Source organism: Trachemys scripta, chromosome 5 (assembly GCF_013100865.1).
Source record: "Trachemys scripta elegans isolate TJP31775 chromosome 5, CAS_Tse_1.0, whole genome shotgun sequence".
Taxonomy (NCBI): Eukaryota; Metazoa; Chordata; order Testudines; family Emydidae; genus Trachemys; species Trachemys scripta.
Window position 1 is genome coordinate 43422115 of NC_048302.1, and position 23505 is coordinate 43445619.

General features: G+C 44.6%; 1 protein-coding gene across 2 annotated transcripts in view; it reads left to right on the forward strand.

Moving 5' to 3' along the window:
- Nucleotides 1-6452: 6452 nt before the first annotated feature.
- LARP1B (La ribonucleoprotein 1B) overlaps nt 6453-23505 on the forward strand; it is a 106243-nt gene continuing 89190 nt past the window's right edge. The window contains exon 1 of one of the 2 annotated variants that reach the window (XR_004645787.1): nt 6453-7194. Coding sequence is in view for 1 of the 2 variants with exons in the window: in XM_034770975.1 (XP_034626866.1) it covers nt 6882-7194 (313 nt within the window). In the remaining variant the exon portion in view is untranslated. The remainder of the gene's footprint in view (nt 7195-23505) is intronic. The other variant, XM_034770975.1, reaches the window with a different exon arrangement.

The window sequence follows — 23505 nt, forward strand, 5'->3', positions numbered from 1 at the left end:
TAATCACATGCATAAGTGATTGTCAGAAATATGAATAAAATGCCACTATCATGTAATACTGCCATGACCCACTATAATGTGTGGATTGCCACGAGCACACAGGGGTGAAAGAAAATGCAGGCCTGTTATTTACCAGGCTGCACGTGGCAATAGACTATATTGGTAAGGGATGCAAGGAGAGTATGGGTCACGATGCAAGCCACACACACACACACTGAATCAATTTAAAGTTTTATTGGGGATAATTACAAGGGGTAAGGGAGCAGCGTTTGATTAGCTAATAGAGTTAACGAAACTTAAAACACACAATGACTAAAATATCTACTAACAATATTTATAAACAAAGATGCAGCAATTAGTAATAACTGATACTTACAAATACAAACCAACGCATAACGACCGGCAAACGTAGACACTTTGTTTGAAACACGTGAGCTGAGAGAGAGGCTTCAAGGTGATCAGGCTTGGTTACGGGTGTACACAGGATTAGTTTTTCTTTCTCCTCTCCCTGCCTGCACATGGCAGGCAGCCCATAAAGTACCAACTATGACATCATAGAAGTGTCATAGGGGACGGGGCCCAAAACCTGTTTGTGTTCGTTTCTGATTGGCACAAGCAAAGTTTACACCAAGTAGGGGAGCAGGTGCCTCAAAGTCTGGCTTCGCCCCCAAAAGGTGAGGAAATGCATATTGCTATAGAATGCGTGCAACACTGAATGACAAAAGAAGAGGCCAGAGCAATACCGGTATGGGCAAGTTTTACAGGATGCAGACAGGAACTCATCTCAACATAATGGTGGTCTGAGATCATTGTATAATGTGCTCTGTTCTCACTTCCCACTGGTACACACCAAATTTAGAAAAATAACTTAGATTCTAAAATAAAAATGTATAATGAAATAACTTACTTTACTATATTATTTAGATTGCAATAGTGCACATACTGTTGGTTGCTTTCATTAAGGAAGTGTAGACAGCATATAATCTAAAAAATAATACTCAATTATATTCTCAAGCATTTTCCTACTTCCTTTCCGGTTCTATTCAGGTTCTTATACCATGTTGTTCCTTAACAGTCTATGGCTTTACTTCCTTATCTCCACATAGCCCTTGTGGGAGGGGAGGAGGAAACTGAGCTAAAGCTAACTCCCTGCTTGACAGTTAATAGACAGGGCCTCTGCACCTCACATTTCCCTGAAACTGTTAATCAGCTACATTTCTGAGCTACAGCACCCAGTCTACTCCAGTTTTGAGATGCTTCAGACTCCTACATCCCAGATTAGATTGTGGCCCCCCCATAGGTGCTGTCTGTAATTAACTTTCTCTGGTCCAATCTTGTGATTCAGTACAAGTTGCAAGAAGCTATCACTGTGGTAAGTCTGATGTTTCCTCATCAGTGATGTGTCCAGTTGAGCTGTTTCAGTAGTAAAGCCAGATGTAGCAAGAAAAATAAGGAAATCTGATACAGAACTAGGGTTGAAAGCAAGGAAGGAGGTGGAGAAGATCAACCACAAGGAGGAGATTTGGAAGCTATTGTTGCCATGGTCCTATGTTGAAATAGAGAGAGTAGCTAGTCTACTGCCCCTTTCTTAGTGTAAATTGTCTGTCCACCCATATTTCCCTACTTCAAGAAGACTTGTCATTACAATATGCCAACGAGTATGTCTGCCTTGTGGGTGGCTAGTTACTAGAGAAAATGAGTGATGAAAAATTACCAACCTAGTAACTGACTGGTAGCATTTAATGAAGAACTAAGATCTACACTTTCCTGCCAGCTTTTAAAATGTACTCTTATATATGCATTATGAAGGCAAGGAAAATAAATGGGGAATTAGGTATTCCAAGCATAAGGGGCTCAGAGTATGACAATTACTGCCTCTAAGGTACATGCAGTCCCAGTGGTGGGGGATCTGTTAGAGACTATTCCAAAGTGAGGGAAACTATTATTGATAAATCTTTGTCATCTACTCTTCCCTACTACCTTTTAGTAATAACTTTATTATTGCGGGAAAATTTCTTAGTAAGTTTAATACCAAGGGAAAAAGAGTGGCAAAACCCTTATTAAGTAGGTATCAAGCATCATGGTAAATGGAAACATTTATATTAACTTATTTATATTACTGTAGAGCTCCCATCTGAGACTGGACCCTCTTTTGTTAGGTAACATAAGAGGCAGGTCTTTTCTTAAAAAGCTGACAGTCTAAATAGACCTGGCAAAGCCTAGAAGAAAGTATTATTATAAAGATAGGAAACTAAGGTACAAAGTAATTAAATGACAGGAAGTCTGTGGAAGAACTGGAAAATAAATCCAGATCTCTGAAATGTCAATCCAGTACCTTAACCATAATATCCATTATCTTCTAACAGCATGATGTAAGGCCAGGGCTTCTTAACCTTTATCCTTCTGAGGCCCAACTAGTATGCTATAAAAATTCCATGGCCCACCCATGCCACAGCTGTTTTTCAGTAGCTTAAAAGCCAGGTCTGATGGAGTAGTAAGCAGAGCAATTACCCAGAGCCAGCAGTAGTGGAGCCCCTTATGCCTGAGGCCCCAGGCAAACCAGAGCAGGCTGAGAGCAGCCTCCCGGACTGTGTCCCCGCCCTGCAGGCCTTCTGCCCAGGCCAGGTGGAGGGTTTGTGGCTCCCCATAGCTCTCTGCGTGGCCCTCTCCAACCCCGCTATGGCTGGAGGACAGGACTTTGGAGCCACACCCTGGCCATGGTAAGAGCTGGGGAGCTGCAACACGAACCCTCCACCTGCCCTGGGCCAGGGGGCTAGGGGCTGCTGTCAGCCCCGCCCTGTGGAGGTGGAGGGTCCGCAGCACAGCATCACATGCTGCCCAGGCTCCCCAGCCAGGCTCCAGCTGCCAGCCTGGGTGGGCGTGACAGAGAGGCCCCGTGGCCCATCCCATTCTGGTGCCCTTGGCCAGGGCCTCAAGCCCCATCAGGCCCACGAAGCTAAGCTACTCAGGCTTCAGCTTCAGCCCCGAGCAGCAGGGCTCAGGATTCGGCTTTCTGCCCTGGTCCCCAGTGGGTCTAATTCTGGCCATGCTCTCTGGTTTATTTTGGCGGCCCCCCTGAAACCTGCTTGAGAACCACTGTTCTAAGGGACAGTAAATAACTGACTACGAGTAATCTTTCTTTATTTTTTCCAGGAATAAGTCTCTCACTTTGTTAAATTCAATAGTAGTAAAAAAGTTATGTAAAGATTGTTATGAAATAAAGTTAGCTTAAGTTTGGTTAAGAGACTAATATCTGTTTTATGGTTTGGGGTTAGTATAGAAAAGGTGCTAATCAGCAAGTAAAAGAAGACCATCAGAATAATAGGTAATATGTACAGTGTGGGAAAGATGTACAGTTCAAAAAGTACTTGATAAAATGAAAAGCTAGAATAGTAAGACAAAGGAAAACTGTCTTAAAAGATACAAGCATACATAAACTTTGACTGTTCTCCTGGTAAGCAAGGAGGGGGGAGGAGGTAAGAAAGGAAGGCCTTGGAGGAAGGAAAGTGACAAGGATATCTGCTTCAAACCTGGATTTTTGCTAAAATCAGAAAGTTAGCTGAAGTGTATAAAGAGAGCCAGGAATCAAAAGGTTGTCAGACACTACCTGATCGTGTTGGAACATGCCATGATGAGAGGGTTTTCCCTAGGTCTGGCCTATTTGTAAGTATACTGATCACATGCTTATGAATACTTCGTCAACAAACTCAAACTCTAGCAAAGCAATGCAAGAAACTTCACAGTCCAAGAACCACTTGTTGAAAACATCCTGCCTAAAAAAGAGTCTGCATCAATGGGAGCAAAGAACAGCAAAGAAGCTTGGAGAAAACAGGAACTACCCCTCATCAGTGGTGAGATAAAACAGTAGGAACAATGGTTCCTGCAGGATCTGGGACTGATCCATGTATTGTAGTATATGAAAGTGCATTTTGAATTCAGAAGCCTGTAACAATTGGATCAGTTAGATCGGGGTAGCCAAACTAGGGCCCTGGAGCCCCTGCCGGGGAGCGGGGTCCAGGGTTTGCCCTGCTCCGCATATCCCCCCCATCCAACTCCTACACATAGGGTCAGTCAGGGGTCATTGCACACTGCCCCCACCCCAAGCACGGCCCCCACAACTCCATTGGCCAGGAACCACAGCCAATGGGAGCTGCAGTGGCAGCACCTGGAGATGAAGCAATGCACAGAGCCACCTGGCAATGAGGTATGCACTGCCTGGGGCCTACGTCCCTGTCCCACTCCCAGGCCCCAACCCCCTGCCCTAGTCCTCCAAACTGTGGTCCCAGCCTGGAGCACCTTCCTGCACCCCCAACCCCCAGTCCTACCCCAGACCCCTCACCCCAACTGCCTGCCCCAGCTCAGAGCCCCTCTTACACCCTGAACTCATTTCATGCCCCACCCCAGAGCCCACTCCCCGAGCTGGAATCCTCACCCTCTCCCACACTCCAACCCCCAATTTCATTAGCATTCATGGCCTGCCATACAATTTCCATACCCAGATGTGGCTCTCAGGCCAAAAAGTTTGCCCACCCCTGAGTTAGATTAACCTTTGCAGAAATTGCAAACTTTAGTAATTAGATTTCTTAACTGGAGGCCAAGGCTAAAATATATATTTACGGGCTTCCAGCAGAACATCAATTCCAATCAACAACCTATATCAATGTACTTGGATACATTGATGAAGTGATTAAAAATATCCTTTCACATTAATCTGGTCTAAATACCAGCATTGCCTACAGCTGATGTGGAAATTGGTGTGATTTTTATATTCACTTAAAACAGTGTAAAGTGGACAGTTCTTTCAGCACTCAAACTGACATCTGAATAGTGTTATGCACTCCCGGTTCATACTATCAAACAATGGAAAATATAGTTCAAGCTGCTGAAGCTACCATCCAAGATTACAGAGAAATATGACAATTTAGTTGGTTGGAGACAAATTAAAAAATGGGAATTTCTCACTGCAATCATCTTAAGTGTCGGACAGGGATCTTAGGCATCTTTTTTTAAACCTGGGTGCAAAAGTCATACCTAACAGTCTTAACAATTGTGGAAATTTAAAAATGCTCCTGAAACTACTGTTTGTCACCACTTGGTCACTGACAGGAAAAGATACAAAAAAAAAATACTGATAGCACTAATCTTATAAAAGCAATTGAAGGAGATTTTAGAGGGACTGCATGGTTTAATAGCTTGATAGGGGTACTGTTGCAATATTACTTAAATTAGGGCATAACCTAAACTAGCACCACAGAAGGACAAAGTGAAAAATTAACAGAAAATTTCCATTATATAGCTGTTGTAGCTGATACTAAATACACAGGTCATATGATGGGGCTCAGGGATAAAATGATACAATGTAATTTTGCTTGCCTTCCTTATTTTCTACCTACCATATAACACAAGATGCAGATTTCTAATATCAAGCTGTTTGCAAAGAAGCCCGGTAACAGTCTTGCATCAAAATGGTGGAAAGCTCTGAAAGTGAAAATAGGAAAGCTGAAATCAGAATTGGATTCATTTTTAAAGCCCTGCCCTACGGCCGAGCTCACTGCGTATCAGTCCAGCATGGTTTTAGCACAGCCTTTGGATAAGTTTAGTCAAAACTTCCCGAGGAGGCGAGGTGCTGACAAAGCAAATAGGGCCCTGCTGTCGGAGCTAGGACGGCAGATGCAGGCGACCCCAGGAACTTCTATCGACTTCAGTGGGACTCAAAAGAAAAAAGCCAAAGGGCGCTCCCCTGTGAATCGCTTTGCAGACTTGGGGCTTAAATGGGGGAAGCCCAGCGTCTCGGTGCCTCTGAAGACACAACCATTAGTTTAGCTCCTCTCCTGTCAGCGCTGAGTAGGCAAAGTCTTAGTGGGTCGGTCTAACGTCGTAACAAACGGACACGTCAGTGCGCTCAGCTTAACACCACCAAGCGCCTCTCGCTGGGTTGGCGAAAGGAACCTAGTAGCGGGGGAACAGATCTGCTCCTGGAGCGAAGCGAGCCTTGTTTCCATGCCGCGGTGGGTATTCCAGGAAGTGTTTGGTGCTTTCAGGAGCGAGCGTATGGCCCTCCTTGCTCCTCTGGGGAGCGTCGCTCCCATGAATCACGGGGTACGGAAGGATCAGGGCAGGCCCGTCCTCCGGCACTGCTGGGCAGGGGCTCGCCGGGCACAGACTGCACCCTACACCTACCGCAGCAACACGCCTCAGAGGAGGCGAGATGGGGCTCAATCCCTCCCCTCCCGAAGATGACGCGAGACGCGGCCCGCTGTTTACCTTATCACAGCTGTAGGGCGGGCGGACCCTTGCAACCCGAACACTATCGGGGGCCGCTACTGGCTGCTCCGCCCTAGAGCGCCGGAAGCACGCGCGGGCCGAAGACGAGGCACGCGCTGCCGGGCTCCGGCGCCGGCCGTTGTGAGGTCATAACGCACTGGAGTGGCCGGAGGCTCCGCCCTACTCTAGCGTTGGTGTTACAGACGCTGCCTGCCGCTCTCATCCCCCTCCTCGTCCCCGCCGCTGTCTCCGCCCCCCCACAGGCGAGGCAGGGGCCGGGCAGGCCGCGGCGGCTCTGTAAGGGAACAGCCGGGCCGGGAGGAGGGAGCGGCAGAGACGCCCCCCGCCCCGCGGTTCGGTATCAGGCGGGGAGCGGAGCGTGGCAGTTGAACCATCCGCGGTGAATGAGTGACGCCGGCCGCGGGCCGGGCTGGGGGGGCGGGGAAGGCTGACAGCGATCCCTTCCCACCCCGGGGGACCTGACGGGGCCGGCGGGCGGCGCCGAGCGGAGAAGACGGCTCCCCAGCGCAGTCGGTCCGTCACCACGCCTGAGCCGCGCAGCTACCGCCTCATCCCCGTTGGAGCCTGGGGGGCCGGCAGCGGCCCGGCCCCTCGGCATGTCCGCAGCCGCCCGAGTGTCCGTAGCGCCCCCGGAGCAGCAGGTTGGCGGGGGCTCGGGACAGACTCGCTCCCGGGAGTTGGTGGAGACGGGACAGGAGCTGCCGGAGCCCAGCCAGGTGCTGCCGCAGGTGGATGAAACCGGGGAGAGCAGCGGTAGCCGAGAGGCGGATCCCCCAGGGCAGGACGAGAAACGGCGGCAGGTGGTGGAGGCTCCCCTGCCTAAGGAAAACCCCTGGATCAGGAGAAAACCTATCCCCAACAGCCCGTCCCCGGCAGCAGCGGACACCCAGCTCGTCCTACAGGACTCAGGTGTGGGGCGGGGGGAAGGGAGCCGGGCGGGGTTGGGGAGGACGAGCTGGGAGAGCCGCTCCCAGAGTCCGACGGGAAAATAGTTTCGCTGCCGCTGGCTGAATCTGTCCGGGTTGGGAACTGGTTTTTTTTTAAAACACACTGTCCCTTTGCTGTACAACGTAGCAGCGGTTGCCTTAAATCGCCGGCGCCTCGGCGTGTGTCAGGCCAAGGTATTTGTTTCCAAGAGTCGTCGACGCGTTCACACACACTCATTTTACATGCATGGACAGATTAGGAAAATGAGCGTGGAGAGGTGTGGTCTGTCCCCGTCCTTTTACTCTGGGCAGGGAGGGAGGTGGGCATTTAAGAGAGTGGATTTGTAGTCGTATTACAGTTTGCTGGGCCGAACAACCAAATTGAGGTTTAAAACAGGATGATGTCTTTTTATTCCGGAGTTTGTGCAAACCATGTGGGTGACTGCGTGAGTGAACTCAAGTGGTTTGCCCGTAATTTAATCCTATTCTGATTGTTTGAAACCTTTAATATTTAATTTCTTCGCGCTTTAGTTTCTCTTTTGCAAATTCCCAAACTCTGGAGGCTCTTTGTTTAGAAATTTTAGTGGTTCCAAAGTCAGTGCTAAGTATTTTCAACGAAATAAGTTTGGAAGGCTATTACCCATAATTCCTTGTAACTCATAAATTTCTTAATAAATTTAGATTTTAAACTAGACACCGATATTTACTCTGGTTATTAAGTATTTTTGCAGTGAATGAAAAGTTACTTAGTTAGAAAAGAGTTACTCTCAAAGTTAATTATGGTATGGAGCTGATGGTAGTAGATTCAGTACTACTGTTTACACTGAGTAAATACTTTTTGTGAATTTCAGGTAGCTCCTCCTTTACCAGCTAGGAGATAGATTATGCTACAGCTTTTAAAGTGCTAGTTGCAAGATTTGGGGATTTCTGAGATGTAGCAGTAGCAAAATAAATATTGTAATGTTTTTACTTCATTTCTCTTTTTTAACAAATAGTAACCCAATTGACTTTTGTAGATCATTTTTATATAATTACATGATAAAGCACCTGATAAAATCCATGGTTCAAGTTTAAAGTTTTAAAAATTAGTTTTAAATGTAAATATTAATGAAAGCAATTGACTCGGTAGTTTTGGGGATTTCAACTGTTCATTGGTAGCACAGTGTATAGTGCAGATGGTTGCAATGCAAGTTTCCTGATAAATGTGCCTATTTCTTTAAGGTGTAGGGGCTCCCTGTCTGTAGATATAAAGTTATTTCAGTCTTAGTCACTATAGAGTATTTGATTTCTGTGTGCAGATTGCTAGCAGGGGAACTGGACTGAAATTACAAACTTGTTTACCATAAACTGCCATCTTTCAGAGGATAGGAGTTTTCAGTCAGTATCATCTTGGGCCAGATGCAAACCACTGACATTAAACAGATCTCTATTTCAACTTGAAATTTTTGACACTAGACTGATTTCAGGTACAGCGCTTGTCCCTGAATCCCCCTGCCAATTTTTTGTTGTCTTACAACTGCAATTTAAGTTTTGTTTTTTTAAAATAAGTGTGTTCTCCATTTCTGCTGTGTGAAAAAAGATGAAAAAGGGGACTGTACAAACATTGTGGTCAAATACACATATAGGGAGAAGCTGTTTCTGAACCTAACAGTGGACTAATTAGCAAATATCTCTTGTCTCAAAAACTGAAACCTTTGCCCAAGTTTAAACATCAAACTTGTAGGCACTCATTGAAGATTGTTGGACATAATTTCTTCTCTGCCTTTTAGTCTGTTCTTTCTTTTATGCAGATTCCCAATTTTTCCTATTTATGTACAGCTTGCAACCTTACAAATATGACACACACACACACACGATATTGGTTGGCCGTGAGCACCGGTGTGTACTTGTCGCGTTTCACCTGTCCCTAATGTCTATCCCTTCTGTGGCGTGAGGGAGACCCTGGTGCACGTTTATCTGGAGTGTGGTAGGTTACAGCTCCTATTCCGGCTCCTCAATCTTTTATTAAGTTTTTGGCTGCACTTCTCTCCCCCATCTTCTCATTTACGCACACCCTATCCGTGGCCACACGAAATCGCGGGGCCTCCTCATCAGCCTCCTCCTGGCTGTGGCCATCTATAACACCAGGGAGAGAAGGTTGGCTGAGGGGGTTCTTTGCCACTGGGGGGCCTATTTCCAGTCCTCCCTCCGTTCACGCATCTGGGTGGAGTTCCTCTGGGCGGCATCCGCTGGCTCCCTTGACACCTTCAAGGAGCAGTGGGCTCTGTCTGGGGTTCTTTGCTCGGTGTCCCCTTTAGGTTCTCTCTTTTTGACCTATGACCTTCACACATGCCCTTGTTTTCTTTTTTGTTGTCCCCCGTAATCAGTTGAGTTCCTGGGCTCAGTGGATCCTCCCCAAAGGCTGGGGGGGAGGGTCTTTTAGCCGTGGGTGGGCTTACACCCGCCCACACCCCCTGGAATTTTCAATAGGGGACACACACTGGAGGGAACCTGTCAGTCACTCAATTTCCTCACTGGCTTCGCCAGTAACAATACTGGTACGGCACCAAGGAAAGGTCTTATTTTTATTGTGGTAATGCTCTAGGGCCCTAGTTAGAATTGGGGTACTGTTGAGGTAGATTCTGTACAAATACAAAAAAATTTGTTTCCATGAAGTGTTTACTTTCCCATTTAAAATAATATGCAAAAATAAAATAATTGAAGTGTAACATCACTGCCCCTCAAATTAATGTCATTCTGAGTTGCAGGTTTGGAACAACTTTTCCAGTGTATAGCTTATTTAATATAGGGAATACTATAGTAACATTTACTTGCAAAAGCAAATGTGAAGATTTCACAGGATGCCACTGTATATTGCTATGTGTAAATCTCACTTCATCCACCATTAATCCCCTTGTAAGATTAAAATCAGCAGTACCATACAGCAATTTAGGTCAAGAAACTAATTTCCAGTTGCAACTACAGATGTAACTTTTATGTGGGCAGAATGTAATTAGCCAAATCAAGCTTATTTATTTTAAAATTGTCACTGATGTTAAGGATTAGGGTGAGATGCGAAACAATAACCAGAAGCAATCTGATAAAATATAAAACGGTCTCCCATCAAAGTAATGGCCTGGCCCAACCTTGTTTACCTAGTACATCTTGGCCGAAAGTTGTATAGATACAGATGGTTGAAAAGTTACCTTATCTTTGCAATGATAATTACATCAGAAAGTGAAAAGATGTTGGACCAGATTCAGTTCTGGAAATTAAATGGCATGGCATCTATTTGTGTCAGGGCTGAATTTGACCCAATGCTATTGAAATAGGAACATGTTTGGGGAGTCTAGGGAAAGGAAGTTGGTCTGCTACTACGAGAAAATAAATGCTAAGAAAGCTGAAGTTTTATTTTCAAGTAAGATACTGATCCTGTCATAACAGGTAAAAATAATTGTAATAGCATAACATATATATCAGTTATCCGTAATTTCACATTAAACCATTCTTGTCTGATGATCCCTTAGTTGTAAAAATTAATTTGTGACTCTCTCATGGCATGTTCTTAATGGGAGTTTGTTTAATGTCTTGGAGGAAAATTGACATTAAAAAAAAAAAAGCTATTGGAATTATTCACTATAGTGATTTTTGGAAATTCAGGTATCTTAGGCCTTGATCTGCAGTTTGTTCCATATTGCTAGATTCTTGCCCTCACCTGGAGCCACAGCGAGCTTCTGCTTGACACGAAGTTCTGTCAACACATGAATGGCGCTATAGAAAATAATCTTGAACATTTTAGTTTGTTACAATGTCAGCTATGGCAGTGACGAAAATAGCTTTTCTCTTGTGTTATCTAGTTTAATATAGTCATTGGTAATATAGTTATTGCAATAATTGGTTTTGTGTCTGGAGATTTTGGTGATCCATAGAACACCTAAAAATCTAATGCAACCCTTATAAAATGGTTGCAGTGACTTATTGTTTTCTACAATGGAATTTATTACATAAAACTACTCCCACTTCGTGCTCATAGAAAACCACTAAAACTTTTCAATAGGATATTTCCTCTTCTGTAAATTTGGCATGAAGGAAGAAATCCAGCTGATAAGTTCTGACTGTTCAAAAGTTTTGTATAACTGCCTGGGTCACCAATGATTCACTGGTTAATTGTTTGAAAATAGCTTATGAAAGCAGTAAAAACACTTCACAAAGTAACTATATTGAATATCTGTGCTTCTCAAGTGGTTTAAAATGTTTTGGCTTTGTGCTTCATAGAGTGCTTGAAGCATAGAGTTAACTTGTATTATGGAACACTTCATTCTGTTTTATGTTGTATTCTATTTGTCGTACTGCTATGCATTTCTGAATAACTCATTTGATTGTTTCTGTAGCAGAACCAGTTCACTGTAATTACTTTTGAATAGCTATGTTCTTAATTGTTATAAAGTGGGTTTTGTGTTTCTCATGCAAGTGAGCACTTTATAAAAGTAATTTCTTAAAAACTATATTGTGCTCGAGCAATATTGAGTTTTCTGGCTGTATTTAGTAAATGAGGGTCTGTCTAGCAATCTGATTAGCTTGCACTTGTTCCACTGGTATAACTAATACAAGACACTTCTGTTGGCATGAACCCTTGAGTTCATTGGGTGTTAAAACAACTTAGCTTTAGTTTATGGTTTTTAAACTCCAGAGTTATCAGGGGACATCACTTTGACAGTTTCCCAACCTTAGAGGGATTTAAAATAGTCCCATGGTTTACCTATTCTCAGGTACAGGTTTCAGTTCTTCAACATATAGTTTTGTGTGCTGTTGTTTTTGTTGACTTCTGATTTGTGACTCTGATACAGTAGGCAGGGTGGATAAAAATCGATTGTTCTTAAAATATCAAAAATCTGATTTTTTAAATTTAAATAGGATTTTTTTGTTTAACTTATATACAGGTTTAGTTTTTGAATATAAACAGTTGAAAAGTAAATTTGAAATTGACAAGATATTTTAAAGCCTAAACTCTCTCTAATTTATCAAAATACTTTAAATTAAATTTAAAAAATATTAGTACATGTTTGCTGCCAATTTTTAAAGAGAGTCAAGCCACTAAGCTGGTGGAAGTTACTGGCTAAGCACCTAGAACCTGAGTTTGTTGAAGTGCTGAACCAGCATTTGATAACAGTACCCTCTTTTTCAGGTTCAGAGACAATATTTTCTTTTCAATTTTTTTAGTGACTAGTTCATTCAAAGTTGAGAGATGGAAAAAAGCAAGAAAGCTTATGTTCTTTCAGTCTCAGAATAAAAACTGAGGACACGTCTTCCCTGATGGCAGCACTTTAACCTGGCTTGTGTAGTCACCGCATAGCACTGGGAGAGAGCTCTCCCAGCGCTATTAAAAAAAACCCACCCCCACGAGGGGAGTAGCTACCAGTGCTTGGGCAATGGCTACACTGGCACTTTACAGCGCTGAAACTTGTAGCTGTTTTTTCACTCCCCTGAGTGAGAAAGTTGCAGCGCTGTAAAATGCCAGTGTAGACAAACCAAGTATGAGAACCTTTCTAGTTCTAAAAACTTGAAGGACATAGTGACCAGAAACTATCAGTTCAGTTAATTAACTACATATATATGTAATAAGTTGAATGGCTTATGTGGCAGTGCAGGAAATGGTTGAGCTGCAGAGGGCTCCCTGGGCTGTTGAAGGGCTCATGACACCTGATCCTTGCAGGTGCAAGATTAAGGGAAGACTGCAATCCTCCTGACAGGGCAGAGTTCCGTCCGGGGATCTTTGCTCTGCCCCACATCTTGCCCCTTCTGGGTTGGGTGTCACTGGCTCTGTGCAGTGTAAAGAAGTCCTCTGCAGCCTCACTGTCATGGGAGTGAGTGAGCTGGCAGATCAGAGATCCCATGGCCAGGACTATGAGGAGGAGGACAGGACCCCCAGCTGTGGGGGAGGCCACTCTGTTGCTGAATGGCTCCTGCCTTCTCCAAATCTGAACTCCCTGTTATCCAAATACAATCTTTCTCTCTCTCTCATGCTATTCAGATAATCAGGAGTATACTGTACAGTCTGTTTAATTTTACTCCGTTTTAAAAACAAAACATAGTTTGATAAACTTTTTTCTTATGTATTCATCACTTTTAAGATAACGTTATTTAATAAAGTTTGACTGTTTTTGTGCACTTCAATGGAATTTGAATCCAAATAGAGCTAGACACAAATCACCAGTTAAAAAAAAAAAAAAAGAAAAAGAGAGACACATAAGCTAGGTGAGGTAACAACTTTTATTGGACAAACTGCTGTGGGTGTAAGGGACAAGCTTCACAGAAATCTTCAGTTCACCTGAGGAAGAGCTCTGTGTAGGCTAGCCCAAAAGCTTGTCCCTTCCACCCACAGCAGTTGGCCCAATAAAAGTTACCACCTCACCTATCTTGTCTCTCTCATATCTTGAGACCAGCATGGCTACAACACTGTAAACAGTAACCAAAAAAAGAAAAAAAACTAGGAAATAAGAAACATCATTCACCATTTTATAGCATAATAAAAAAAATTGCATGCTCTTAGTTGTCCTCAAGGTGCTTACATTGTAAAACACACTGGGTGACAGTTTTTGGATGTTGACCCTAAGGGCAGATAGACACACTGAAGGAAATAGTAGGTAACGGCAGGCAGCGATCGATCCGGGGGGGGGGGGGGGGGGTTTTTTTGGCGCGTTTTTAAGCAGGTCCATTACACCCACAGCAGTTTGTCCAATAAAAGTTGTTACCTCACCTAGCTTATGTGTCTCTCTTTTTCTTTTTTTTTTTTTTTAACTGGTGATTTGTGTCTAGCTCTATTTGGATTCAAATTCCATTGAAGTGCACAAAAACAGTCAAACTTTATTAAATAACGTTATCTTAAAAGTGATGAATACATAAGAAAAAAGTTTATCAAACTATGTTTTGTTTTTAAAACGGAGTAAAATTAAACAGACTGTACAGTATACTCCTGATTATCTGAATAGCATGAGAGAGAGAGAAAGATTGTATTTGGATAACAGGGAGTTCAGATTTGGAGAAGGCAGGAGCCATTCAGCAACAGAGTGGCCTCCCCCACAGCTGGGGGTCCTGTCCTCCTCCTCATAGTCCTGGCCATGGGATCTCTGATCTGCCAGCTCACTCACTCCCATGACAGTGAGGNAAAAAAAAAAAAAAAAAGCTTCAAACAAATAACCCCTCAAAATAACTTTCTTTTCCACAAACATTGCTTATAGTCTTCTGTATGTTATTGAACAATGTAGCCAACTTTCTGGGCAAAACTTGTATGTACATGTCAGTCATGATTTTCTGATATTCTCATTCTTTGTGCTCTCCTCGCCCTTGCCTCTCAATTACTCCACACTAAATCTAACCGGAAGGTCTCCCGGAAAGAGTCAATTGCACTAAAAATAACTTTTTAAAAAACAAGCAGTAATTTACTTTGCTATTATTTCAGTAAGTAAAGTACAAGTTTGAAAAGGTCATATGTTGTAGTACTTGTACCCAAGACCATACCTGCCTTTCAAGTGCACATGAAGGTGCACAGCTTGAGTAAAAACTATACAGTATTGTTGCCACTTCCTTTTAAATACTCTAAATCCAGAACATTTGTCTAACCAACTCAGTAGGGTTCCTAGTATGGATAAATGTAATGAAGAAGGTGTGCTGAAATTATATTTTTAGCACTAGTGTGCCAGGTATCCATCAGTGGTATTGTTACCAGCATATGTTAGTTCCATGATCTTTTTCAATATATCTTTGTCATGTACAGTGGTTTCCTCTGTGTTGTCAAATGTTCCTATATTGGTAGTAGCAGCTCTTCTCTGCTGGAAGATGAACAATTTTTCCATACCCAGTAGCTTTTCTGGCATTCTAGGAGTTTGTCTCATTACTACAAAACCTGTCATTAGGTAAACACAAGAGTGAACTTGTTCCTATTCAGATTAATCTACTTGGAGTCCTGTTCAATACCAGCCTTCTTATCAGCAGGTTCTAACAGCTGTTGATTTAGCAAGCCAGCTGTTGATTTAGCAAGCCAGCTGTTACCATCCCAGTCTATATCAGCCGAAGTGGTTCTAGCTTTTGTTGGCACGATTAATAAAATTGATTAAACTTTTTAATTGGTTCAGGGTCTGAGACAATTTCTCTTGCTGTAGGGAGGGTCCTGTGTATGTGAGCAGTTGTACCCTATTAAAAATTCCCCTAAAACGCTGACACTATAAAACTTAACTTAAAAGGGATTTTGTAAAGACATGGAAAAATTAAAGGCAACATCTCTCTTGTCATTGCCTATCTTACTGGGTTCAAGCTGGGAAACAAGCCTTCATGAAATTAAAGGTATGCAAAGCCTAAAACTGGTTTTAAAATTTTGGATAGCTTTCAGGACATGTTAGAAGTCTTAAATAAAAGAACATAGGTCTGATCTGGTACATTAATTCCTATGTTCCATCTAGTCCAGTATCCTGTCTGCAACAGTGGCCAATACAAGCTGATTCAGAGGAAGGTATAATAAGAAAAAACCCTCAATGAAGATCTTTAGTCAGTGTTCAGCAGTAATTAAAAAAGCAAATAAGGTGTCCAGATGCACAAGGAACGGTATGAAGAATACAAGAATTGTCATTGTCTAAATCAATGGCCTTTCTCTGAAACCCTTCTGATTCTGTAATATCCTTTTTGAGATGATCAGTACTGCACACACTGTTCCACATGAGGGCGTACCATTGACTTATTGTGTGCTACTGAAATTTATTATTCATCTGTATTTATATACACACAGTAATTTTAAAAAGTGAGGAATTTGTAAATTCTCTTCTTTCAGAATTTGTGGCTTCATGTTTGTGTTGACTGAGATCCATTTTCCAGCTAGCTGTGCTAGGAGTGTGGATCATTGGGGTAGACATCTGCATGAATATTTTGCTGAGGCCAGAAGTAGCCTAAAAGACCTGGGTCTTTCATCAGCTGTATTGCTTCTGGCCACAGTAATGTAAAGATATCTGTTCAGATTTCAATACCAGAGTAAACCATAACTTTGGCAGTATGGAAAAAATTGTGGCTATGGAAACTAATTTGGATAGCCTGGAAATTAGCTGAATTAACTGGAATCTGTTTTAATTAACTTCTTTAATTTAGACTTTACACAGTATTCAGGAATTAATTGTTGGCTAATTCACTATTGTGTTCCCACTTTAACTTTGATTTTGTTCGGTGGTTCTGAGTAACAGACTGAATTGAGTACTTCCCAGTTAAGAGCACTTGCATGCTGTTTGTTTATTAAATAACACCCTCCGTCCCCGTCCCCCCCAAAGTTTAGAAAGTGGGAGAGGATATAGGATATTGAATAAAAAGTTTTTAGGTAAGCCCTTAATTTTTTAAGAGTACAATATATATTTGCATACTTTATAATTCCATTATAAGCTTCCTCTAAACTGTCATGTACCTTGATAACACAAAATTCTTGATGTGTATTTTAAAAAAATTCCCTTTAAGAAAGGGGTTGTTTAAAGCTAGATACAGTTTATGGATAAGGCTCCATATTTGTCATGGATTTCGTGACTTTCCGTGACTTCTGGAGCAGCCCATGAGGCTGGCCCGGAAGCTGCCTGAGCAGCTTGGACAGCCCCTGGGCCAGTCGCACCGGCTGCTGTTGGGGCAGTCTCAGGTCCCTCTACCCCCAGCAGCAGGCGTTTGGGGCGGGGGGGGGGGCCGGGACGGGGGTTGGGGGTGTGGGGTGGTGCTTACCTGGGGGGGTTCCCTGGAAGGGTGACATGAACTCCCCTCCTTAAGCTCCTAGCTCCATGTGCTGCCACGGCCCTCGCAGCTTCGATTGGCCGCAGTTCCCAGCCAATGCAAGCTGCAGAACTGGGGCTTGGGGTGGAGCAGAGGCAGTATGTGGAGCTAGGAGCTGGAGATCGCTGCTTCCCAGGAGCTGGGTAGGGAACCTGCCCCAGCTCCACTAACCCCAGTCCTCCCCTTCCCCCCCTCCTTCCCCCGAGCACGTGCTGTGCCGTCAGGGCCACCCCCCCCACCCCCCACGTTTTAGTCAGGGGTATATATTAAAAGTCATGGACCGGTCTCTGGCAATGAATTTTTGTTTACTGCCTGTTACCTGTTCATGACTCTTACTAAAAATATCCGTGACTAAAACATAGCCTTATTTATGGATAATGGCATCAAGAGAACTTGATTTGTATTCTAGCTAAGTATTGTGCCTTAGGAGTTCATGCTTTTTGCCTTGGAAATATATCATTTTGGGAACTGAAACATGGCTGTAATTAGCAATTACTTCCTTTTGCTATAGGAAATATTAAGTTACTCTTTTTCAGAATGTACTCCACACATGCCTTTTTGAGCCAAAAATGAAAATACTCTCCGCTGGCTTTATAGGAGAGCCTGCCCTAGCACTTATCCCAAGCACATCATCAATTGCTGTAAGGAGAGCAGGAGTTGAGCTGAGATGACCTTACCCTGATCAACAACAACCTCTAGCTATTTTTTGCTTCTCTCAACTAGGCGACTATTTCTCCAATTCCATCCTCCACTGATGAGCTTAGGGTGTGTGCGCCACGTGCACAGTCATGGGGAAGTTTTTCCCCTAACAGCACCCGTCAGGTTGGCTGTGGAGCCCCCTGGAAAGGCACCTCCATGGCGCTCAATATATGACTCTGCCAACATAGCACCTCCTCAGTTTCTTCTTACCACCCGTGATGGTCGTTGAAACTGCGGTTTGCTTGCGCAGGTGCTCCCCTCGTTCTTGTATGACTCCAGGCTGCATAGCCTTAAAGACTCTAGGACTATGGTGAAGTCACTAGGGGTGCATACCCCAGCCAGTCAGCAGAAACACTTCAAACGTCAGCCCTCACAGCACCCCTACCAGCCATGCCCTAGACAGGACTTAGCTAGGAAGTGTGGCAGGAATCGCAGGCGCAAGCTGTCGCAGTGCTCGTCTAACCAGGACCAGGTGCGCGCTTCCTTGGGCTCTAAGCAGGCCTTTTGAAGGTGTGCCTGGGGACAACGTACCAGCCAATGGGCCAGATCCTCATCCCTGCTTCCTGAACCGTCTATCTCACTTCTACCGTGCTTGCTCCCAAATAACATCATCTGGGTTCTTCTCACAGTAGAAGTGGGATATTCTCTGCAATTCTGCTCCTCCCCTCCCTCCCACCCACCCCATTCCCATCCCACTTCAGGGACCCTTCTCACAAGCATCTCTTCACGCAGGAGTTGCAGACGCTTCTTGCCGGAGGGGCAGTGGAGGTGGTTCCTCAGGAGCTAAGGGTCAAGGGATTCTACTCCTGTTATTTCCTAATCCACAAAGCCAAGGGAAGTCTCATTCTAGACCTGCGAGGCCTCAACGTACTCATAAGAAAGTTAAAGTTTTGCATGGTCTCCCTGAACTCCATTATCCCTTCTCTGGATCCGGGAGACTGATATACCGCCCTCGACCTCAAGGATGCATACTTCCACATATCTATACGTCCTGCTCACAGTCGGTTCCTCAGGTTTGTGGTCAACCACAACCATTACCAATTCACTGTCCTTCCATTTGGCCTGTTGACAGCCCCCCGAGTATTCACCAAGTGTATATCGGTTGTGGTAGTCTTCCTTCATCGAAGGCAGGAGCACTCCAGGGATCAGGTGGATGCCATTGACAGGCTGGGCCTTCTCAATGAGAGCAAGTCAACCCTGGTGCCAACGCAAAGGATAGAGTTTATCAGGACAGTGATGGACTCTGGTCAGGCCAGGACGTTCCTGTTGGAGGCCAGTTTCCAAACAATGTCTGAGATCATACAAGGCCTCAGACTGTATCCCAACATCACGGCCTGGGCTACCTGAGGCTTTAGTCATTTGGCATTGTGCGCATGCGTGATTCAGCATGCCAGGTTGCACCTCAGACTTCTCCAGGCTTGGCTTGTGTCAGCCATTGCCTTGGGGTGCAACAGTCTGGACTTAATGGTCCCCCTTCTGGCGCAGGTCCTCCAGTCTCTCGGCTGGTGGCTCAACCTGCAGGACATGTGCAAAGGAGTCCCCTTCCACAGGCCCCAGTCCTCCCCATACCTGGTAATGGGCGCATCAGCGTTGGGGTGGGGCACACAACTGGGGGACCTTCAGACACAGGGCCTCTGGTCCCAGCATGAGCTCTCGCTCTACATCAGCATCAAGGAGTTGAGGGCTGTACGGCTAGCGTGCCAAACCTTCCAGGCTCACCTGCAGGGTTAGTGCGTGGGAGTCATGACAGACAACACAACTGCAATGTTTTATATAAACAAGCAAGGTGGGACCCGTTCCTCTCGCCTGTGTCAGGAATCCCTCCAGCTGTGGGAGTTCTGCATAGCCCACTCCATTCACCTGGAGGTGACATACCTCCCAGGCTCACAGAACAAGCTAGTGGACTACCTCAGCAGATCCTTCTACAACCACGAGTGGTCCATCCAGCTGGATGTCATTCACGCCATTTTCCAGAGGTGGGGAACTCCTCACTTCGGCCTGTTCGCTACTCGGAGCAACAGGAAGTGCCCAGAGTTCTGCTCCTTTCAAAACCACAGCCAGGGCTCCCTTGCGGACGCTTTTCTCCTCCCCGATCAGATCAGTTGCTGTATGCATTCCCGCCATTTCTGCTTGTGCACAAGGACCTGCTCAAAATCCGCAGGGAGATGGCGACGGTAATAATGCTGACACCAGGATGGCCCTTCCAGCATTGGTACACCATGCTCCTGGAAATTTCATTGGACGCCCTGATCACGTTGCTGCTACTTTCAGACTTGATTAGCCAGGACCACAGTTGCCTTCGTCACCCAGACCTCCAGTCTCTTCACCTCACAGCCTGGAATCTTCATGACTTAAACCCCACGGAACTCATGTGCTCGGAGTCTGTTATGGAAGTCTTGCTTGGTAGCAGGAAGCCCTCCACTAGGGCCACCTATCTGGCTAAGTCAAAAAGGTTTGCAATCTAGTGCTCTCAGAGCTGTGCTCTGCCATTGCAGGCCTCTAAGCAGCTATCTTTGCATTCCACCCGGGAATGGCAGGGTGCTCTGTCTTCACCAACCCCATGGTTGTTCGCTTCCTCAAAGATCTGGAGTGTCTGTACCCACAGATTTGGCAGCCGATCCCCAGGTGGGACCTCAACCTGGTTCTTTCCAAACTGATGGGGCCCCCATTTGAGCCGCTGGCAACTTGTTCACTTCTGTACTTGTCATGGAAGGTTGCCTTTCTAGTCGCCTTTACTTTGGCAAGGAGGGTCTCAGAACTTAAGGCCCTCATCTCTGACCCTCCCTACACGGTTTTCTTTAAGGACAAGGTGCAGCTTAGACTTCACCCTGCTTTCATTCCAAAAGTTGTGTCCCAATTTCATTCCAACCAGGACATTTTCCTGCCTGTTTTTTATCCTAAACTTCATGTGAGCAGCTGGGAACAAAGACTCACTCACTGGACGTTCGGGCACTTGCCTTTTACATCGAATGCACAAAGCCATTCGCCATGAATAGCTGGTCCGATTTTCGGATGGCAGACTGCATGAAAGGTCTTGCGGTTTCATCGCAGAGGATCTCATTGTGGACCACCTCCTGCATCCGCACCTGCTACGAATTGGCCAACGTGCCAGCTCTCAGCCCATTCCACAAGGGCGCAGGCCTCCTCAACGGTGCTGATCCAAGAGATCTGCAGGGCTGTGATGTGGTCCTCCATGCACACTTTTTCCAGCCTGCTAGAGACTATGTGGCATTCGGCAGACCAGTGCTCCAGTCTGTGATTCCATAACTCCAACCCCACCAGCGAGGTAAGGCTTGGGAGTCACCTAACTGGAATCTATGAGCAAGCACTTGAAGAAGAAAAAATGGTTACTGACCTTCTCGTAACTGTTGTTCTTAGAGATGTGTTGCTCATATCCATTCCAAAACCACCCGCCTTCCCCTCTGTCGGAGTAGCCGGCAAGAAGGAACTTAGGAGGCGCTGGGTCAGCAGGGTCTTATATTGAGCACCATGGAGGTGCCACTGCAGGGGGCTCCACAGGCAACCTGACGGGTGCTGCTAGGGGAAAAACTTTCTGACGATTGTGCACGTGGCTCACAGACACCTAATTGGAATGGATATGAGTAACACATCATGAAGAACAACAGTTATAAGAAGGTGAGTAACCATTTTTTTCAAGACCTGATAAGGTGGTTAACTGGATATCCAATGTTTCCACTAATGTTTTTCTTGTATTATGAGTTAAATATTCTGCAGCCTTTGTCAGGAAGAATGGCTTTACCCTTCAATGAAGGCCCTTTGGAAATGGAAAAGACGATTATGCCACATTCTTGCATCTACCTGTGTGACCTCCAGTTGAGCAGATAGGAGATACCAGATGCTGTGTAAGGGATACGAATACTACTTTTAACCCCCCAAGCCTTTCACGAGAAATCAAAGCAACAGCATAAACCTTTCTCCTGAGAGAGAAATTCCAAGTTGAACATTTTAGGTTGAAAAGTATACTCCTCAGTCTCAATCTAAGAGTTGCTAATTATCAGGCACTTATTTTGAAGTATGCCTTCTTATTATCGGACGAGTTGTCGACCATAGTAGACAAGTTTCCCAAGGAATATTAGGAAGAGCTAAAATCTCAGACCAGAAGGCCAGTTTACCGCTATAGTAGTACTCCAAACAGTGCTGGATGTATCAGATACAACAAAGACCTTGGCTATGGCCATGATAAAAAGGAGGTCATCCTGTCTGTAAGTGTCTGGCATCCCACGTGATCATATAGGGCTTACCCTTTCAGAGCAACAAACCACTTAATAGTGTCACGAAGAAGGCCCTGTGCTCATTAAAAGATGCAGAAGTGACCCTTTGTTTGCTGGAGTTGTATTTGACAGCTTCTACACAAATGAGAGCAATAGCAATCGTTATATAGACACAAGGCACAGCAACACTCTTCAGAGCCACCAAGGAAGAGAACAGTTTTATCAACCACATCCCTTGGCCTCTTCCGCAGCTGTCCTGCAGAAGAAAGAATGGTTACTTTACGCTAACGGTGGTTCTTTGAGATGTGCTGTCCACACAGATTCCACAGCCTGCTCTCTGTCCTTGCTAATTTGGAGTTTTATCATATGGGGTTTCTTACCAGCAGCGAAACAGAGGCAGTTGAGGCACCTCTACTCTTACAATCTCAGCTATGGTAGTTACAAGGGTTTCCAGGTCAGACATGGCTCCAAAAGAGACTGCTGTTCAAAAATATGAGCTTACACACATCCAGTGCATGCACACCAAGCTGGAATTTGTGGCCAAAACATCTTGAACCTAGCTACTGTATGATAAGTAACTGTTCTTTCCCTAGCCTTGCTCTCAAAAATGGCTGAATTTTTTGGCAGAAATTTTCAAAAACAAATAAATCAGCCTGAGGCAGACGCCTAGGTTGGAAAAGTTTGGCAAAGTTATAAGCAAGTGAAAACGGTCTTATAGTGGCAAGTATTAGGCAACCGTAGTAATACGCAGTGCTACCAGCTGCACCTATATAAATAGTGCTTTAAGGGGATCAATTTTCCAAAGGCAAAAATGTTCTGTTCATTGTAATTAATTAAATGAATTGGTAGCAGCAAACATTGTAACGGAAACAGGAGTGCGAACAAAAATTGGGAGTTGATTTAAAAGCATCTACTGGATGCACAAAAAGCCACTGTATGTCAGACATGGGAAAATGGTATTTTCAAGTTTAGTTCAAAAAATAAAATGAAACAGGCTTCCTGATTAAGAGGGGAGAAATTTAGCAGCAATTTAAAAATACAGAGAACATTGAGGAGAGGGTAGTTGGCAATGAATAGGGGTTAGAAAGTAAGAACCAGGCAATTAATAAAGGAAGCTTAATATATCAACAAAATATCTGTGGTTAGTAGAGAGAGAGAGGCCAATATGTAGGTATTTTTAAAATGTCACAGCATTGCTTATGCGGTCTGGGCTCTGGCTTGCCACTGCCTCAGTTTCCCACTCTTTAGCACCTCAGTAATTCCACATAGACATTTGTGTGTCTCATAATACCCTTATTGAAGTTGAGATTATTAAGAGTTTGAAAGGAAACAAAACTCCCTCCTGAGGCTTTTCCTTCAGCCAGTTTGATTTCTGCAGTAATCCCAGGCTTTTGTCGCATGTAGCCCTGGAAAACCTGATATAGTCACATGACCTGCCAGTCATGTGACATTATTCTTTTCACCTATGGGGGTGAGTTGTGTGTCACAGGTAGGGAGGCCATTCATCCAGTTTAAAGCCAGACCTAATTTTGTGGAGCACTGTCCCTGTTCGGTAGGGACTTAGCACCGGACATCGAGGAGGAGAAAAAACTGTG